Raw genomic sequence first — 17006 nt, 5'->3', positions numbered from 1 at the left:
TGCTGTGCTGGGAGGAGCAGGAGCTCAGCTGGAGCAGGTGCAAAGATGGGGAGGGACCAGGACACTCCAGATCTTTGGCCTGGGAAATAAAACCTGGGGTGAGGAGAACCACCTGCCTCCCCCTCCGTCAGAGAGGAGCTGTTTGATGGCTCCTGCAGTCCCAGCAGGGAAAGGAGTGTTGGTGCTGCTGGGGCTGACCCCTCCTGCTCTCCCCAGTCACTTAGGGGTGCCTCCAGGGCGGGGGAACTGCCCCCTGACCAGCCCTCTGCCTTTCGACCTGATCTACACCGACTACCACGGCCTCCAGCAGATGAAGCAGCACATGGGGCTCTCCTTTAAGAAATACAGGTAAGCAAAGCCACTGCCTGCTCTTGTTCTTCATTTTATTAATTAGCAAGCAAAGACTAAAGGTACTGACCAATCCCAGGAACCAAACCCTTTGATTTTATGTTTGATTTTTGCCTGGCTGGTGCCTTGCTGTGTCCCCTGCTGCCACGGCATGAGGCATTCTGAGCCTCATGTATTTAGGATGAAACCTCATTAAAAAAGAGAGAGAGTTGGGGAAAGACCAAACCCTGCATGTGCCTGCAGTGTGTTGGTGTGTGCCAGAGGTGGGCACAGCATGGGGGGAGTGTGAGCCTTGGGAATTTGTGAGGAGCTCTGCCCCTGGCTCCTTGAGCATCAAGACAAATGTCATCATCCCCTGGTACATCACCAGCCAGGAAAATCTGTGATTTAATTTAGTGCTGATAGACCTGCTATTTATTATGTTTTTTCCCATCTCTTCCCCTATCCCACACAATTTTATTAGAGAGAAAAATGACAAGCGGCGTTATTGCTTTTATTATAAATGCATTTGCTCTCACATTCAGCTTGTTTTGCTCTTCCCTTGCTTGTTGTTCCTCTTCTCTCCTCAGCCTTGTGCTGCTAGTGCCTGCCTCAGCATTCCCAGGATATTGGGCAAGGCGTTAATGAGCATTTGGGAGGTTCATCATTCTGGCAGCTGCCGGGGTCCTGCAGAGGGAAATGATCCCGCAGGGGATGTGCTGCTGCACCTCTGCCTGGGGGTTCCTGGGGCCAGCAGGTGTCCTGAGGGGTGTGTGCCCTGCAGGTGCCGTGTGAGGGTCATCGACACGTTTGGGACAGAGCCAGCCTACAACCACGAGGAGTACGCCACGCTGCGCGGCTACCGCACCAACTGGGGCTACTGGAACCTGCAGCCCGCCCAGTTCATGACCATGTTCCGTGAGTGGGGCTGCCTGCACAGGCTCTGCCTTCCACAGGGATGGGTTTCCCTCCCAATTTCAGTTTGCTGGCCTTAGTGTTGATATCTCAGATGTCCTGAAAGTTAGACAGAGAATGAAGTGGGGATTTGGTAAAGGCCCCCCACAGACCTTGGGGAGTGCAAAGCCTTGCAGAGGCTGCACCCAAAATGGACAATGATCACAAGTTTTTCACACTATTGTAAGTTTGGTCTATTTGCATATCAGGGGTTAAACCTCCAATTGCATCTTCAGGTGCATCCCAGTTTGCTCCCCCCAATTCATTTTTGTTTGTACTTTTGGGCCCTGAGGCTGTGATGGTGACCCCGGTTCTCAGGTCTGGAAGGATTGTTTAGTCTGACCAAAATGTGAAGAGAGCTTGCTAACACACTATATGGAGTTCAGTTATATCCTAATGCAGTACAGGGTCTGAAAAATAGAAAAGCTAAAAACTTAAGGCATCAGTGAGGGCCTGCCAGGGTGGTTCTGGGGCTCTGAGATCCTCCAGGAGCTGATGCTCAGGCAGTGTCATCCTCCCTGGCTCTGCTCCTGCTTCCCCTGCCTGCAAGGAGCTCCTGTTGAGCCACAGAAAGATCCAGGGAGAGAGACCAGGCTCCTTCCACTGGAGCAGCACAGTCAGGGCACTGCCCTGGGGGGGTGGTGGTTGCCTGATTTGAGTTCAGCTGGGATTCAGAGGGTGAGGGCAGCTCAGGGTTGGGATTTGCCTGTGGCATGGACAGGAGATGTGCATGTCTGGTCCCACTGGCTGCTGGGTGACTCAAGTGTTCCTTTTTCCTGGCTGGGTAAAGCCCCTCTGGCAGCCTTAAAAATACCTCACTGTGCAGAGCTGCAGAGTGGGTTCTGGAGCCTGGATTTCATGACCTGCTTGGATAGAGATTCCAGCTCCATTTTCCTCCACACTCCAGCAAGGCTCTGGAGCTGAGTCCCCCTCAGCCTGTATCCCCAACCCTGGGGACATCCCAAAAAACATCTGTCCAGCCCCTGTCTCCTTCCCTTGGTGCCCACAGCTCACACCCCTGACAACTCCTTCATGGGCTTCGTGTCGGAGGAGCTCAACCAGACGGAGAGGCAGCTCATCAAGGCCAACAAAGTGAGCAGCATGGCTGTGGTGTACGGCAAGGAGGCCAGCATCTGGAAGGTGGGTGTCCTGGGGACATGCCAGGCAGGCAGGGCTGGGAGGCAGCCCCAGCCTCTGGCTCTCCCCGAGCTGTGAAGGTGCAGATCTGGGTGTTTTATGGAGCACCATCCTTGTCCCCATCCTGGGGGAGTGATGTGACACATCCAGGGCCTCCAACAGACAGGGAGAGGCTGGGGGATGCCATTGCCTGCTCCTTGCTCTGGGTGATGCCATTCCCTGCTCCTTGCTCTGGGTGATGCCATTCCCTGCTCCTTGCTCTGGGTGATGCTTCCTCCCAGCAAGCTCTGAGGCTGAGGATTTCGTATCGATGATTTTGTGTAATTAATTATAATGATTGCCACTAATTAATTGCTATGATTGCTGCATTATGATGGGGATAGTTTGTGTCTGCTTTCAAGCACTCTGTGAAAAGGGGTTGTTCTCCCTGAGCCTGGATCACTGGGGGAGAGGGGTGGGTCACTGCATGGGGACAGCCCCTCCAGCCCCCAGAACACCCCCCTGCATCTCCATCTAATCCAGAGCTAGCAAGCTGCTTTTCCTTCCATGGCTGTAAAAAGGAGTTAATTCTCATTGTCTGTTGATTTATTTCTATTTTTCCCTCTGTGCACCGCCTGGGGCTGCTCCAGTTGCAGGTACTGTACCACACCAGCTGCTGCTGGGCTTTGCCTCTTCTCGGGAGAGAAAAGGTTTTTGTCAGAGTCGGCTTTGCCTTGACGTGGGCTTGGTCCTGTGCAGCTGCTGGGATTGCTGTGGGTTGCTGCAGGGGGGGCTGTTCCTCCCCCCTTCCCAGATTTCCTGATTAGCAGCTGCTAATTAGCAGGGATGCTTGTGATGAGCAAGGATCCAGCCACGCCATCTCCTCTTTGCTGGTGTTTGTGGGGTTTCCATCCCTCCCCAGCTCTGACAGCAAATCCCCTCTGTCTCTGCCTGGCTTGGGGCTCCCTAAAAGCCGTGCTGAAACCCACTAAACCTCCTTTTAGGAGAACTGCAACATCTTGTCGTATTTTTCTACCATTCCCCTGCCCTTTCTTACCCAGAAGTTTCCTTGGAGCTTAGTGAAGGTAATTTGGGAAGGCACTGAAGAGAGTTCAAACCACAAAATGGACATTTCCCTCCACCCCAGGTGCTACAGTCATTTGCTGTTTTGAGTCAGAACTCACAAACAACATCATTTTCCCCCAAACTGCATATTTGGGGTCATTTATTCCTGGGTGAAGAGGCTGAGGCTGGGCTTGATGGTTCCTTGAGGCCAGGCAGCCTGGCCTTTGCTTCCCTTGTACCACTCTGTGCAATATAAAAAGGGACTAGAGGCGTTTTTTCCTTATTTTGAGTGGTTTTGAGGTCTAGAAAGGCAAAGCCCACCTCCATCTTTTGGAGCCAGGTGCTTATTTACCAGCCTTGGACCAAACACCCTCTCCAGAGCAGAATGTTTTTGACATTTAGGAACATTTCATTAAAGCTCCCTTCCCTTTATTTCTCATTTCCTACCCCTCTGAACATCTTGCCTCTGGCTCACAATAGGAGTGGAAGTTTTAATAAGCTGGGAAAGCCTTAGAGCCTTGGAGAATTCCAGAGATCCATGGCTGAGGGCAGAAATACAGCATTTGAGGAGGCTTTAAGGCAACATACAGAGTTTTCTCAAATTCCTCATTTATAACTCCTTATTCCCCCTGGTCTTTGCTCTTTTGGGGCTGTTGCTGCACTGGAAAATCCAGCATCCAAAGGATGGGCCCTTTGTGGTTTTTTCAAGCAAAAAAAATCTACAGTAGAGAAATTGTTAAAATAAAATGCTGCTTTGGAGCAAAAGGAGGGAAGCCTCCAAGAGAAGAAAATTGATTACCCCCTTCATTTTCCAGGTAGTGAAACAGGATTAAATCTGAATGAGAAAACCCTTGGAACTTGTTACTTGGAATAAGAGGCTATTAGCAAGCTCTGGTCTTTGCAGACTTCCTTCCAAACCTCGGAAGCCTTTAATTCAGCAGCTCCAGAGTGGAAGTTGTGCTTGGAGGGGACAGGGAAGGCAGGAACTTGGTGATCAAAGTGATGGATCCTGCAGCCCAGAATCTGGGGCAGCCCAGGATGTGTTTCCAAGGAATGAGGAGGGGCTGGTGAGGATTTTGCACTGTGGGTCTGCCTGAAGGTGCTCTGGGGCAGCAGTTTGAGAGTCAAACCCCCCATAACCACGGGGGGAGGTCAGACCCATCCTCTGGTGTAGTTCACATGTCTGCCCCCCTCCTCAGGGCAAGGAGAAGTTCCTGGCCATCCTCAACAAGTACATGGAGATCCATGGCACGGTTTATTACGAGACACAGAGGCCCCCCGAGGTGCCGGCGTTCGTCAAGAACCACGGGCTGCTGCCCCAGCACGAGTTCCAGCAGCTGCTGAGGAAGGCCAAGGTGGGTGAGGGCACCCCAGGACCCTGTCCCCAGGACCTGTGCACTCCCAACTGGGATAATTAACCACGAGCTCTCAGCTGGATAATTAGGCAGGAACCAAGCAGAGCACATTGCAGCTCAAGATGTGTCTGAGGAGTTCTCCTTGCAGACTGTCCACAGGCAGAGCACAAAGTTGCTCATTAATTCATTTATTGCTGAGTGGGGTGGGTTGTGGTTTTTTTTTTTTTTTTCACCTTATAGCTGTGATAAAAATAAACGAGATTCTTGGGGTGTGTGGGTGTGGGCACATCCCTGTGTCTTCAGCTGGTGCCTGGGGGAAATATTCCTGATTTACCAGCCCAAACAGCTTTGGCAAAGCAATGTTGCTCCATGCAGGCAGGTTGGAAGCACCATGGGGGAACTCACAGCTCCTGGACACTCCATGGGTGTGCAAAGGGAGCTGTGCTTGATGCAAAAGGGGGATTTTGAACCCAGTTTGTTGAACCCCGTTAGAATGCAGGAGCAGGCAGCAGAGCAGGAATGCTGGTGGGTTTAGCTGTGTGGAGAATCAGTGTGCAGCCCTGTGCTTGTGCCTTGCAGCTCTTCATTGGCTTTGGGTTCCCGTACGAGGGCCCGGCGCCGCTGGAGGCCATCGCCAACGGCTGCGTGTTCCTGCAGGCGCGCTTCCACCCGCCACACAGCTCCCTCAACCACGAGTTCTTCCGCGGCAAGCCCACCTCCAGAGAGGCAAGTGTGCTCCCTGCAGCCCCTCCTTTGCACCAGGCCTTGGGCCAGCCTGGGGAGGAGCAGCTCCAAAGCTGAGGTTCCTTGTTTTCAGCAATATTTCCTCTGTGGGGTCCCCGTTTGGGATTTGATTGCACAGAAGGGGCTCTGCTGCAGGTTTGGGGGTTCCAAGGAGGAGGTGGTGCAGGAGCAGACCCCCAGTCCTTCCCCAGCAGCCCAGATCCCTGCTCCCAACCCAGGGGATGCTCCCTGCTCATCCCTTTGTCCCCCCAGAGGGACACCAGGACCTGCACAGGGTGGCAGGGCTCTGAAATCCCTCCCAGGCTCGCCCATCGCTGGGAATTCAATCTAAGTAGAGCAGGAACTCTTTAAAAGTTAAAGGCTTGAGAAAATTGCCTCTTTTATTATTAATGAAGTGGATAATGCAGTGCAAGGCTCCCTGGTGAGCAGGGAGGGAGCTGGGGGTGTGCAGATGCACTGGGCTGTCCTTGCACCCCCAGATTTGGTGCTCACACCCATTCGCGTGGGGCTGGGGCTGTAGCTCAGCCTGGAGCCAGGCAGGGCTGTGAAATGCCTCAGGGTGTTTCTGTGCCAGAGGGGACAGAGATGATCAATCTGCCGGGAAAGAAATGAGGAGGATAAACCACAGCTCTCCTCCAGCTGGCAGGGCTTCACTCCCACTGTGCTGCTTTGTGGTGCCCCCAAAACACCTCCTCTGCTCACAACCTCTCTCTTCCCTTCCCAGAGGAGATCAGGGCTGAAAGAAAAGATCCCAGAAATCACCTGGGTGGGCAGCCCAGGAGAAGCAGGGGTGTCAGCAGCTGTGGAGCACCAGTGTGTGGGCTCTGTGGCATCAGGGTGATGCAGCTTCCAGCACTGCCCTCTCCCAGTGCCAGACTTCCCCAGCCTTCAGTGGCAATGAATTTTCTCCCTGCCTTGTTTCTAGAGCTAACAAACCTGGAAGTGTGGTGCCTTCACACTCCTTTCCTGCTTTGGTGCCTTTTTACCATCCCACAGAATGGCTCAGGTCAATGTTAAATGGTCCCTGTTACAGAGATGGAGATGTTCCATGCTGCCAAAGGAACTCAGTGTTGATGGGAATGGGGCATCCCAACCCAGTGGGAATTATTGCACATCACCCTGAGGCTGGGGAGCCCCTGGATCCAGAGGAAAGCTCCTTCCAGCAGTCCCTGCTGCAGTGGGTGAAACCCCAGTGTGTCTGTGAGGCTGCTGCTCCTCCTGCCATGCAGCAGCCATTCCAGCAGGGATGGCAGAATCCAGCTGGCACTGCTGTGTTTCAGGTGTCCTCCCAGCACCCCTATGCTGAGGACTTCATTGGGAAGCCCCACGTGTGGACTGTTGACTACAACAACTCCGAGGAGTTCGAAGCTGCCATCAAAACCATCATGAGGACACAGGTACAGCTCAGAGCAGTGCTGGGCTCACTTCCCTGCTGTTGGCTTTGGACAAGCAGCAGCAGATGGTGGAGCCTGGCTCTCTTTTTCAGACATTAATTTCTTTCCCTTTCTCCTTTTGATTTTTTTGCTGCAGCCCCAGGGGCACACCTTGCTTTGGCACTGAGCATTGCAGGTGTTTCCCCAGGGCAGAGCTGTGCCTTTGAGGGATCCCCTGGGTCCCTGTGGGTAAGCCTGGAGCAAGGAGAGGCTGACACAAGGTTTGGGAGCAGGAGGCTGAGGTTGCTGGAGGTGTAGAGCAGTTCTGGGAGCTGTGATAACAAAGATTAACCCAGAGAGCCACAGCCCTCTGCAGCTCCTTTCCCCCATTTCGCTGATCATTACCTTTGGATGGAGCAAATGATGGGAATAACTTGAGGAGCTGCCTCTGTGAGGGGTGTGAGGAAGGGGAGAGCCCCAGGGAAGGCAGCACTCCTGCTGTGCCCACTCTGGAAACTCCTCATGAATATTTACCTCCCACCCTGTGGCAGGAGCCTTTCACTTTGTCCAAATGGCTAAAGTCAGTTTTCCTGGAGGGGAGGAAGGTGCTGATAACCATTTTGCTGGCAATTTGCTTTACCTGGGCTGAGCCATCCTCTCTGGAGGACAGGGATGAACCCAGGCTCAGGGTTCAGGGTGGGATGCTGCTCAGAGAAGGGTCACCCTTGCTTTTCCCTGCATTAAAGCTGCAGTGTGGGTGCCTGTGGCAATCTGGGGACCTGATTCAGGTGATGCTGTCACCCTGTGTCTCCCCTCCTTGAGGGTGATCACTGCAGCTCCTCACCTCACACTCATTTTCCCTGTGAGTTTGTAAAGACTGATCAATCCTGACTTAGGAAAACAGTTGTTGTTTTGCACATTCACTCCCGTATCTCGATTAGAATTAAATTAAAAATAATGACATCCCTGCTGCTGTGCTGCCAGGCCAGCTGTCAGAGCTTGACCCTCCACCATCTGGGCTGGAGACAGCCCTGAAGTGAAGGAATTGCTGTGGGTGGGAGGCCAGGAGCTGTTTTGGGAGAGAGAAGGAAATGTTCAGTTTTTCCAGAAGAGAAGAAAGGACTGAAGCCTGGTGCTGCTGAAATAATTAAAGAAGGGTGAGGTTGAGGATGGAGAGAGGGGCTGTGCTGGTTCCTGGGCTGTGTTGTGCTGCTGCAGTGTTCACTGGATGTGCACCAGGTCATTTAGGTGTTTAATGGTGTGGTTACAAATTAAAGGATTTTAGGGAAGGGTTTGGTGGTGTGCTGGGCTCTGGGCAGGGTGTCCAGAACTGGGCACTCACTGGAGAGTGCTCCTGCTGTGCCCATCCCTGTTCTGCCCAAACCCAGCTCCTGTCTCAGCTCTTCTCCTCATTCCCACTCTGGGATCAGGACCCCCCCACTCTGTAGAGCCCTCCCACAAAGCATTCCAGCCTCTGGGATCACCCTCATCTGCTGGAATTCCTAAATTTGCCTCAGGTGAAGAACCCCAGTCCCTGAGGCCCCATTTGCATTGTGACACAGGATCACTCTGGAGAGGAGGGATTCCTTCCCACCAAGGAGTTAATCCACAATTCACCTCTCTGGGGTTTTAAAGATGTATAAATCCTCCCAGAGCAGAGCAGAGAGTGAGTGTGAATAACTTAGAGCAGCCTGTCCCCCCACTCCCTTTTTATCTTTTAAATAGAAAGGTCTGCTTTATTAGAGATGCTGTCAAGGCAATTAAGCCTAAAAATTGACCTACCTTACAGGTTTAAAACCCTTATTATAGGCTTTGGCTCCAGGAGTCCATGGGTATCTTGTCTTTAAAATACTGTTTGTTACAGCAGGAATTGAAAACAAGGGCATTAGCAGGAGGAGCAGCAGAAATGGTAGCTGGGCAATTTAGTGTTCCTGTTCCCAGCCAGTTACTGGAGTTTGGAGAAATTCTTTTCATGACTCCTTTTTTTTTCCCCTTGAAGGCAAAATGGGGTGTTCTGTTATTGGCATATCTAATAAATTTGTCTGTGTTTCAGAATAACCACCATCAATTTATTTTTTTCTGTCAAAACATTTCATTTCAAAATTACTGGAATGAAATACTATGGTTTTGTTTCCCATCTGCCTGCCTTTGTTTGGAAATACCCTGCCAATTTATTGAAAGGAATGCTGGATCTGAAATGATGCATTTCCCTTTGCTTCACCAACTCAGACAGATTGAACCTGAAACACAACATTTTCCCCCTCCCTGATGGGTGAAAACACTGGAAATTGAAAACTGACCCGAAATTTATTTTATTGAGGGATTTTTTAGTTGTCATATGACTGAAAAATCACACATCCCACAGATGTTTTACATCCTCTAGGCCAGAACTCAGTCAGACATTTTTGGGGATATGGGATCTTGTGGGAAGATTGGTTCTGCTGTTGGGTGGGAGCTGTGCTGGGGACCAGGGGCTGGGAATTTGGGAGCTGCTTCATTGCTTGGCAGCAATTCTGGCGTGGATGAGCTGACAACAAGCTGGCCCTGCTGTGGTCCAAGGGGGATTTGCTGATCCTCAGCAATATTTCAGTGTCCCTGCAGCACCCCAGTTTCTCCTGCTGAGCCCAGGCTGCAGCTCAGGGCAGGCTGTGCCATCCCCCAGCTCTGCTGGGCTGGCAGAGCTCCCCAAGCTCAGGGCTGCCTTTGTGCAAACAGAGCAGTTGGGATGCAGCCCTCGTCCCTCCCAACCCAGTTCTGCCTCAAAGAAACTTCTTCCTTCTGCAGGCAGAGCTGAATCATGCCTGGGACGTGGCTTGGGTTTGCAATCTGTGTTTTCTCCCCCAAGAGCAGCCCTTGTGCTGCCCTCTCTCATCCTTTTGGAGGTGACACCCGCTCCAGGTCACCCTCCAGCTGCTGGGCAAGGTTTTTGGCAGGCTGTGTCTGCCATTCATCTCACTTGGAGCACTTCTGGGTTTCCCTGATGGTTTGCATCCCTGACCTATTTATAAGGAAAATTAAAGCCAGGGAAGCACCAAACTCCTGTACCCCAGAGATCAAATCTCAGCAGAGGGAAAGGGAGGGACAAGTGGTGTCCCCTTGGGAAAGGTGAGGATGCAGGCTTGTCCCAGTGATGGATTCCCTCTGTTATCCTGGGGTTAGAGGCTGGAAAAGGAGAGAGGTTTGCAAGCACCACCATTTTCTGGCCCTTCAGCTTTTCCCATTGTCAAAACCAGTCCTCACACAAGCAATTTAATAGACCCAATATTCTGGTGTAGTGAAGGGAGAAGGCTTCATTATATTAAAGTCAAACATACAGGACTATAATGGAAAATTATACATTTCAGCCTGTGCCTGAAAGAGCAGCACATTAAACATCACAGTGAAAATAGCTGGTTAAAATGTTCCAGCCTGCTGTTACGTGCCAGCACAGAATTGCATTATTTTTCTACTTATTTGGCTGATGACGTTCAGATTTTTTTCTGCCCCGCTCTCCTTTCCTTTGGAAGGAAGGAGACTTCATTCTCCCTTCCAGCTGGAGATTCTAAACCCAGGGCTCTCGTGGTGGCATCCCCATGGGACAGCAGTAACTCCCTGCTTGGCTGATGGGTTGAGCTCTGTGTTCCCCACCTGAGGAAAGGATGCAAAGTCCATCTTACCACCCCCTCCATTCCCTCCCATGCCATCCTGTGCATCATTCTGTGGTGGGATGCAGTGATCCCCACCTCAGAACCCCCCTCCTTCTCCTGCTCCTCCTTCCCAGGGCTCAGGGGACAGCTCCTGATGTGAGGAGTGCCATTACCAACGTGGCTGTTGGTAGAAGAGGCCGAGCCTGTCAGATTTTAATTAAACAATTATCTTCTCAGAATTGGCATTTTCTCAGTCCTGAGTGCATGAGCTGAATCCTAACAAAACCTGGAGCAGAGGGAAGTGAGAGCCTTTGGGAGACCCCTTGAGAGGGAGAAAGGGCTGCAGTGGGTTCCAGCCCATTCCTGGTGCCCAGGGATCCCCCAGGGACCTGGGAGCCTGTGGAGAGGTGGGATTGAAGCTGGAGCATCACCTCTGGACACATGTGCAGGCACAAGGAGGCTTTGTGTAACTTGCTGCAGTGTTTTGGGGGATGACTGTTTCTGGAATTATGTCTGCACCATGCCTGGCACAAGGGGGTCCTGGGAAGAGCCCCCCATAAAAACAGGGGTGAGATGAGACTGAGCACTGGTGATGCTGAGCAAGGTTTGTCTCCTCCAAACTGGTGCCAGGCAGCCCCAGCCTGCCTCTGAAAGCAAGACAGCCAATTTTGCTTTGAAAGGCTCTGTCCCACTTAACTGAGAGCCCATCAGGAATTCAGAGGCAGGATTGGTGCCTGTCACTGTGTCAGCCCTGATTAGCCTGCACATCTGTAATTAGATGAAGCAGCTGTGATTTCCAGCCTGGCTGAGATCTCAGGTGGGATATTTATGGCAGGGAGATGCTTAGAGGGCTCTCAGCAGACTGAGCCTTTGAGCTTGGTTTTGACAGGTACTTCAAAAGGAAATAGCTATTTTGGAGGTGCAGAGCTCAGAAAATAGAAGCAGCAGTGTTTTCTGGATTAATTATCTTTGGGTGGTTTTGCTGCTAATCCTTTTGAATAAAGCTCTGCGGAGATACACAAGGGGAAAAGAGTCCCAGGACTGGCCCCTAGCATGCACCAGCCCTGCACCTCATGTAACATCCCTCTGGAAAAATAAGGAAGTGTGGAAAAATATGTCCTCTCAGGGCAGAAGGTTCCTTAAAAAAGAATTTGTTCCAGAGGGAAAAGAGGCATCAATCACAGCCCTTGTGGAAGTGCTCTTCCCGTGGGAAAATCACTACAGACCTGGGGGCAGTGGGCAGGCACTGGTCCTGCTGAGGGCAGGGAGCCTGGCTGCCTGTTCCTGGCTGCTCCTGGCTGTTCCTGCATGCTCCTGTCTGCTCCTGGCTGTTCCTGTCTGCTCCTGGCCATTCCTGCCTGCTCCTGGCTGCTCCTGCCTGCTCCTGGCTGTTGCTACTTGCTCCTGGCTGCTTCTGGCTGCTCCTGGCTGTTCCTGCCTGCTCCTGCCTTCTCCTGCCTGCCCTGGAACCTGTGCCACCAGAGTGCCAGGGACAAGCTCATGTGGGGACACTGCTGAGCCACCATGCAGAGGAGATGTCTCTGAGGTGACTCCCAGAACAGGGAGTAACCCACACTGAAACTATGCCATGGTTTGAGCACTGCTGACTCTGTAAATAGCAGTTCTGGCCGTGGAGGTGCAGGGACAGCACTGACATCCCTGTGGGCTCCATCCCAGAGGTCACCCAGCTCCTGCCTCCCTGCCCCATCCCAGGACCACCAAGCCCCTGGGACTGGCAGAGACGATAGCTTCCACCCCATCACAGCCACCTGCACTGGGCAGCAAACCCTCAGTGACATGGCAGTGGGGAAAGGGAGATGTTCTTCCCTGGATTGTGCACAATCAGTCCCAGCCCTGCCCTTTCCTGGCCAGTTTTGAGCCTGGACCTTCCTGTCTGAGTGGTCAGAGATGTGCTGAGGTCAGGGGAGCAGAGGATGCCAGACCAGCCCTGGGGCAGCACTGAGATGCTCTTGCTCTGGGTTAGCTTGGCATCTTTTCCAATCTTTCCATCTTTTCCAATTCTGCCTCTTCCCCTGTATTGTGAGATTGCTCCTCCCTTGCCCACAGGTGCAGAGTGTTCCTTGGGCTGAACCAGTTCATGCTTTAGCTTGAAGGGACCTATTGGATGGAAACTGATTTGATTTTATAACTTGCTGAAAGCGGAGAAAAGGGAGACTAAAGCAGAACAGGGTGATTTCATTTTCACCAGCAGGTTGAACCCAAACTACTCCTCTCACTTTATCACTTTATGGCTTGTGAGGTTTCTCCAGCCCTAGGATTCTCCCCTGCTGCTTTGGTGGACAGACACCAAAAGATTAATGACCTTAGGTGGGTGGGAGAGCCATGCCCAAGGTTCTGCTGTGTCAGGGCAGGGCAAGGCTGTCCCCAGCTGCTGCCTGTGCTCTGCTCTTGCCCCCCACAGGTGGATCCTTACCTGCCTTACGAGTACACCTGCGAGGGGATGCTGGAGCGGATCCACGCCTACATTCAGCACCAGGTTGGGGAGAATCCCTGTCCTCCCTGGGGAACCATCTCTGTCCTCAACTTTCCCTCTCCTCCCTGGGGAGCATCCCTGTTGTCCCATGGGCATTGTGCAGGCAGTGCCCTGATTGCAGAGAGCACCAGGAGATGGGGCTGGGGGAGGTTTGTCATGGACCAGAGGTGCTGGGGCTGCATCAGAGTAAGGCAGCACTGGGAGAAGAAAAGGTGAGACAAGAAGGGGTTCATCCCCCACAGCAGGAGATGTCACCTATACATGCAGGTGGCCTCTATCTGACAAGCAAAGTCACCATCCCAAGTGTCCTCCTGTCCCACCAGCAGCCTCCCTTCCCCACTGTTAACATCTCAGGGCACTGACCCATTGTCTTCTCTCCCACCAGGATTTCTGCACCACGTCATCTGCTCCTGCGTCTCCCAAGACCAAGAGTGCTGCTATGCAAAGCCCTCCCAGCCCGCTGGCCCTGTCCCCCAACTCCACCCACCTGGTGTGGTCCCCCAGTGCTGGCTGGGCCCCGCAGGCCTGGCCCCCGGTGGGCTCTCTGCAGGTGTGGGTGTCGGAGCCCCAGCACACGTGCACCGAGACGTGCCGGCGGCGCGGGCTGGTCTGCGAGCCCACCTTCTTCAGGTTCCTCAACAAGGAGGAGGTGTTTCTCCAGTGAGTTGGGGCCTTTTCAGCCAGCTTGTGGGGTCCACCAGCCAGACCATGTTCCCTTTGCTCCCCTGCATCCATTTTCCTCATGTTGCCCTCCCAAATTCCAAGTGATGAGCAGTGCAAGGTTTCACTCCTCAGCAGGCAACAACAGCGTTTCCAGGCACGGTTCTGCCTCTTTCCAACCCCTTCCTCTCCTTTTTAAAGTCTCTCTCTATAAAACTGCATTTTGAACACACAGTGGTGAAGTTTTAATAGAGTATAAATCTGCCACTGGGCTCCTTGCTGCTCTCTGGGCAATTAAAACGCGAGCGTTGCCGGTGCTGTCACGCTGGTCAGGCAGGCACCGCGTGTCCCACTGACATTTTTATGTCATGAATTAGAGCTGGGGCCTGGCTTTCCCTCTTTGCCCCTGCCATCCTCCTCCAGACCTTAAAGCAAGCTGGCTCAGGGACTCCTCAGTTGAGAAGGGTTGGTGGGAGGGCAGTGCTGGTGCTGCTGTTCTGTCTGGGAGGGGATGGGTGTTGAAAGCCACACTGGGCATTTCTGCTGTTGCTGATGCCTGTCCCAGTTTTCTGGCTAATCCCAGCTAACAGGGAACATTTGGGCATTCACTGATCCCCTGTCCCTTCCAGGGAATGTTGTCTGCAGTAGTAGACAGCATGGAGAGTGGACAGAGCTGTTGGTCAGCAAGGGGTTGTGAGAGAGCCATTGAACATCACGAGCTGGAAGGGACCCACAAGGATCAATGGGTCCAACTCCTGAGATTTGGGTGGGGTGTTGAGGGTGATTCTGCCATAGGCAGGGACACCTTCCACTATGCCAGGCTGCTCCAAGCCCCATCCAGCCTGGCCCTGGGTTGGGACCATCTCTGGGCTGCAGGGTTGAGTTGCCCCTTCCTGCCTGGCGTGTTAGGCTGGTGACAAGCACTCAGGTGTAGCCAAGGGGTGCCAAACACAGATCAGCACAGATCTGCCCCACCCTTAGCAAAGGAACCTCCCCAGGAAAGGCAAAACCCTTCAGTGACCCCCAGCAGGCCTCTCACCTCCCTGACCTCCTTTCCTTGCCCCCAGGCTCAGCATCGCGTGCGACAGCACCGAGTTCGAGATGAACCACCTGTACCCCGCGGTGGCCGAGGGCGTCCGCGAGTGCTACCTCCAGAAGGAGCCGCTGCTCTTCAGCTGCGCCGGCTACAACACCAAGTACCGGCGCCTGTGCCCCTGCCGCGACTTCCGCCAAGGACAGGTGGCTCTGTGCAGGGACTGCTTGTGACACGGCGTCCCCACCCTGGCTGGCTTTTCCTCAGAACTCCGAGGAGCTGGGACAGGTCCCTGCCGGCGGGTGAGCCGGGGCTGTCGGACTCTGGGGTTGTTTTGTCCGGCAGCCGACTGGGAACGAGCTGTCCTGAGCTTTGGAGTCATTTCCTTCCCGAGGAGCATCGTCCGACCGCGTCCGAACCCACCTGGACCTGGTGGCACTGGGATGGGCTGGTGGGCAGAGAGGGGCTGGGGACACCCTTCCCCTCCTCTGCCAACGGGACAAGCCACCAGCAGACTGCAGTTTCAGGGTTTTCATCTTCTTCAAGCATCCTAAGTTGTTTTATTTATTGAATTTTTTTTTTTTTTAACCTTCACCCTGACAAGTGGTAAATTAAAGGGGAATCCACACCCAGCCCTGCTGTGGGAGTTCTTGGGCAGAGCTGCACTGGGGGGACAGGGGTGATGCTGGTGGCTGGTGGATGTGGAGCTGGGGGAGCACAAAGCACAAGGAGAGTTTTGGGTTAGATGGAGACGTGGGGGATTTCACAGAGCCACTGTGGGCTGGGATTGGGGTGGGCTCCTGGGAAAGCTGCTGGTCTCCAGGCAGGGCAGAGGTGCCCAAAGTGCTCCCCAAGCCTCCAGGCTGCTCTTCCCCCTGCTGGGCCATGCACAGAGCTGAACATCCCCAGGGGTGGTTGGAGGTGGTGGGGAGGGCACAGGGGCTGCTCAGGATTCAGGTGAGTGGGCAGAGGGGAGGATGAGCTGCAGCACCCAAAGGAGTTCCTGGTGGGCACTGACTGAGGGCAGAGCAGCTGAAGAGCAGCACCCTGCCTCTGTGTGCCCCAGGTGTGCCAGCACAGCAAGAGGTGAGCTCCAAGCTACCATCTCCCACAGAACTCTTTGCTGCTTCAGCTCTCCCTGGTGCTGTTCCTCTTGCTCTGGGGATGAATTCCTCCCCACTGCTGATGTTTCCCCTCCTGGCTGGGCTGGAGCTGGCTGGGGTGGCCTGGTTTGTTTTTGCAGGGTTGCTCACCAGGACAAGGTGTTGCTGTCAGGTTGGTGCTCAGCCCTGCTGCTGTTTGCAAGGCTGAATGGGAAGATTCCTGCGTGCCATGAAATGTGTGGCTGGAAAATCAGGGGCTGGAAACTCCTTCTCAGCCCTTCCCTGCATGGAATTGCTCCTGGCCTGGCTGGTGGGGTGGCACTGACCTGGCACTGTCACTGCAGGATCCCTGGCAGGATTGTCCCCTCTGGCTCACAGTGACTGATGGAGAGCAGTGGCAGGATGAGTGAATGAGGTCTGCCCTGTGACCCAGCCACTCACTGGAGCTGTGCCACCCCCTGGCACCTCCAGCCTGTCCTCCCCAGGCTTTTGGGAGAAGCTCCATTCCTTCAGCTGTGCTGCAGCACTGGGCAGAGCCCTCACACATCCCTGCATGTCACCACAGGGTGCTGTGTCCTCTGGGCAGCCCCCATGTGAGCCTGGCCACATCCTGCCCTGGCTGAGCTGGAGACACTGCCGTTATCCCAGAGCAATTTATCATCTTCAGCTCCAAACTGCGTGGGCAGCCTCCATCCTGCCTGTGACGCCAGCCAGGGGGAAGGATTGATTAAGTAATTTTTGTGTCTTGCAACCAGCATGTGTCTAAATAAAAGCAGCACGAGCCTCTCTTTGCAGAGCTGAGCAGCAGCACCTCTCCACAGCACCTTTCATCTCAGCCCCAAAGCATCCCCTGGACAGACTGCTGCCACTGCTGGGGGGGCAGGAGCTGGCCTGGGAGAGGGAGGGGGGTCTGCCAGCAGGAACCACCAGCAGGTAACACCAGCAGGTCACTTCCCAGGACTGTAAAAAACAAATAAAACCGGATTTTATAGGAGATCTAAGCAAGTTTTAAAGACCAAGAGGCTCGGGATGCCTCATGAGGCAGCGCTTGTTACACATCAGCTCCCTGGGCAGCTTTTTCCACTGTTTCTGCTCAGCTGCTTTTAAAATAGCCTTCACCTTTCAGCAGTGCAGCGCTGCCTCCCACTGCAGAGAG

General features: G+C 53.5%; 1 protein-coding gene across 2 annotated transcripts in view; it reads left to right on the top strand.

The window, feature by feature from the left end:
- MGAT5B (alpha-1,6-mannosylglycoprotein 6-beta-N-acetylglucosaminyltransferase B) overlaps positions 1 to 15379 on the top strand; it is a 64065-nt gene extending 48686 nt beyond the window's left edge. The window contains exons 9-18 of one of the 2 annotated variants that reach the window (XM_033076430.2): positions 217 to 348; positions 1112 to 1245; positions 2291 to 2421; positions 3048 to 3053; positions 4662 to 4817; positions 5397 to 5543; positions 6842 to 6958; positions 12983 to 13057; positions 13440 to 13714; positions 14782 to 15379. In XM_033076430.2, coding sequence (XP_032932321.1) covers positions 217 to 348; positions 1112 to 1245; positions 2291 to 2421; positions 3048 to 3053; positions 4662 to 4817; positions 5397 to 5543; positions 6842 to 6958; positions 12983 to 13057; positions 13440 to 13714; positions 14782 to 14980 — 1372 coding nt within the window. In that variant the 3' untranslated portion in view covers positions 14981 to 15379. The remainder of the gene's footprint in view (positions 1 to 216; positions 349 to 1111; positions 1246 to 2290; positions 2422 to 3047; positions 3054 to 4661; positions 4818 to 5396; positions 5544 to 6841; positions 6959 to 12982; positions 13058 to 13439; positions 13715 to 14781) is intronic. The other variant, XM_033076431.2, reaches the window with a different exon arrangement.
- The last annotated feature ends 1627 nt before the right edge of the window (positions 15380 to 17006 follow it).

This window comes from Catharus ustulatus, chromosome 20 (assembly GCF_009819885.2).
Source record: "Catharus ustulatus isolate bCatUst1 chromosome 20, bCatUst1.pri.v2, whole genome shotgun sequence".
NCBI classification, from domain to species: domain Eukaryota; kingdom Metazoa; phylum Chordata; class Aves; order Passeriformes; family Turdidae; genus Catharus; species Catharus ustulatus.
This window is presented reverse-complemented; position numbering and strand designations above follow the sequence as displayed.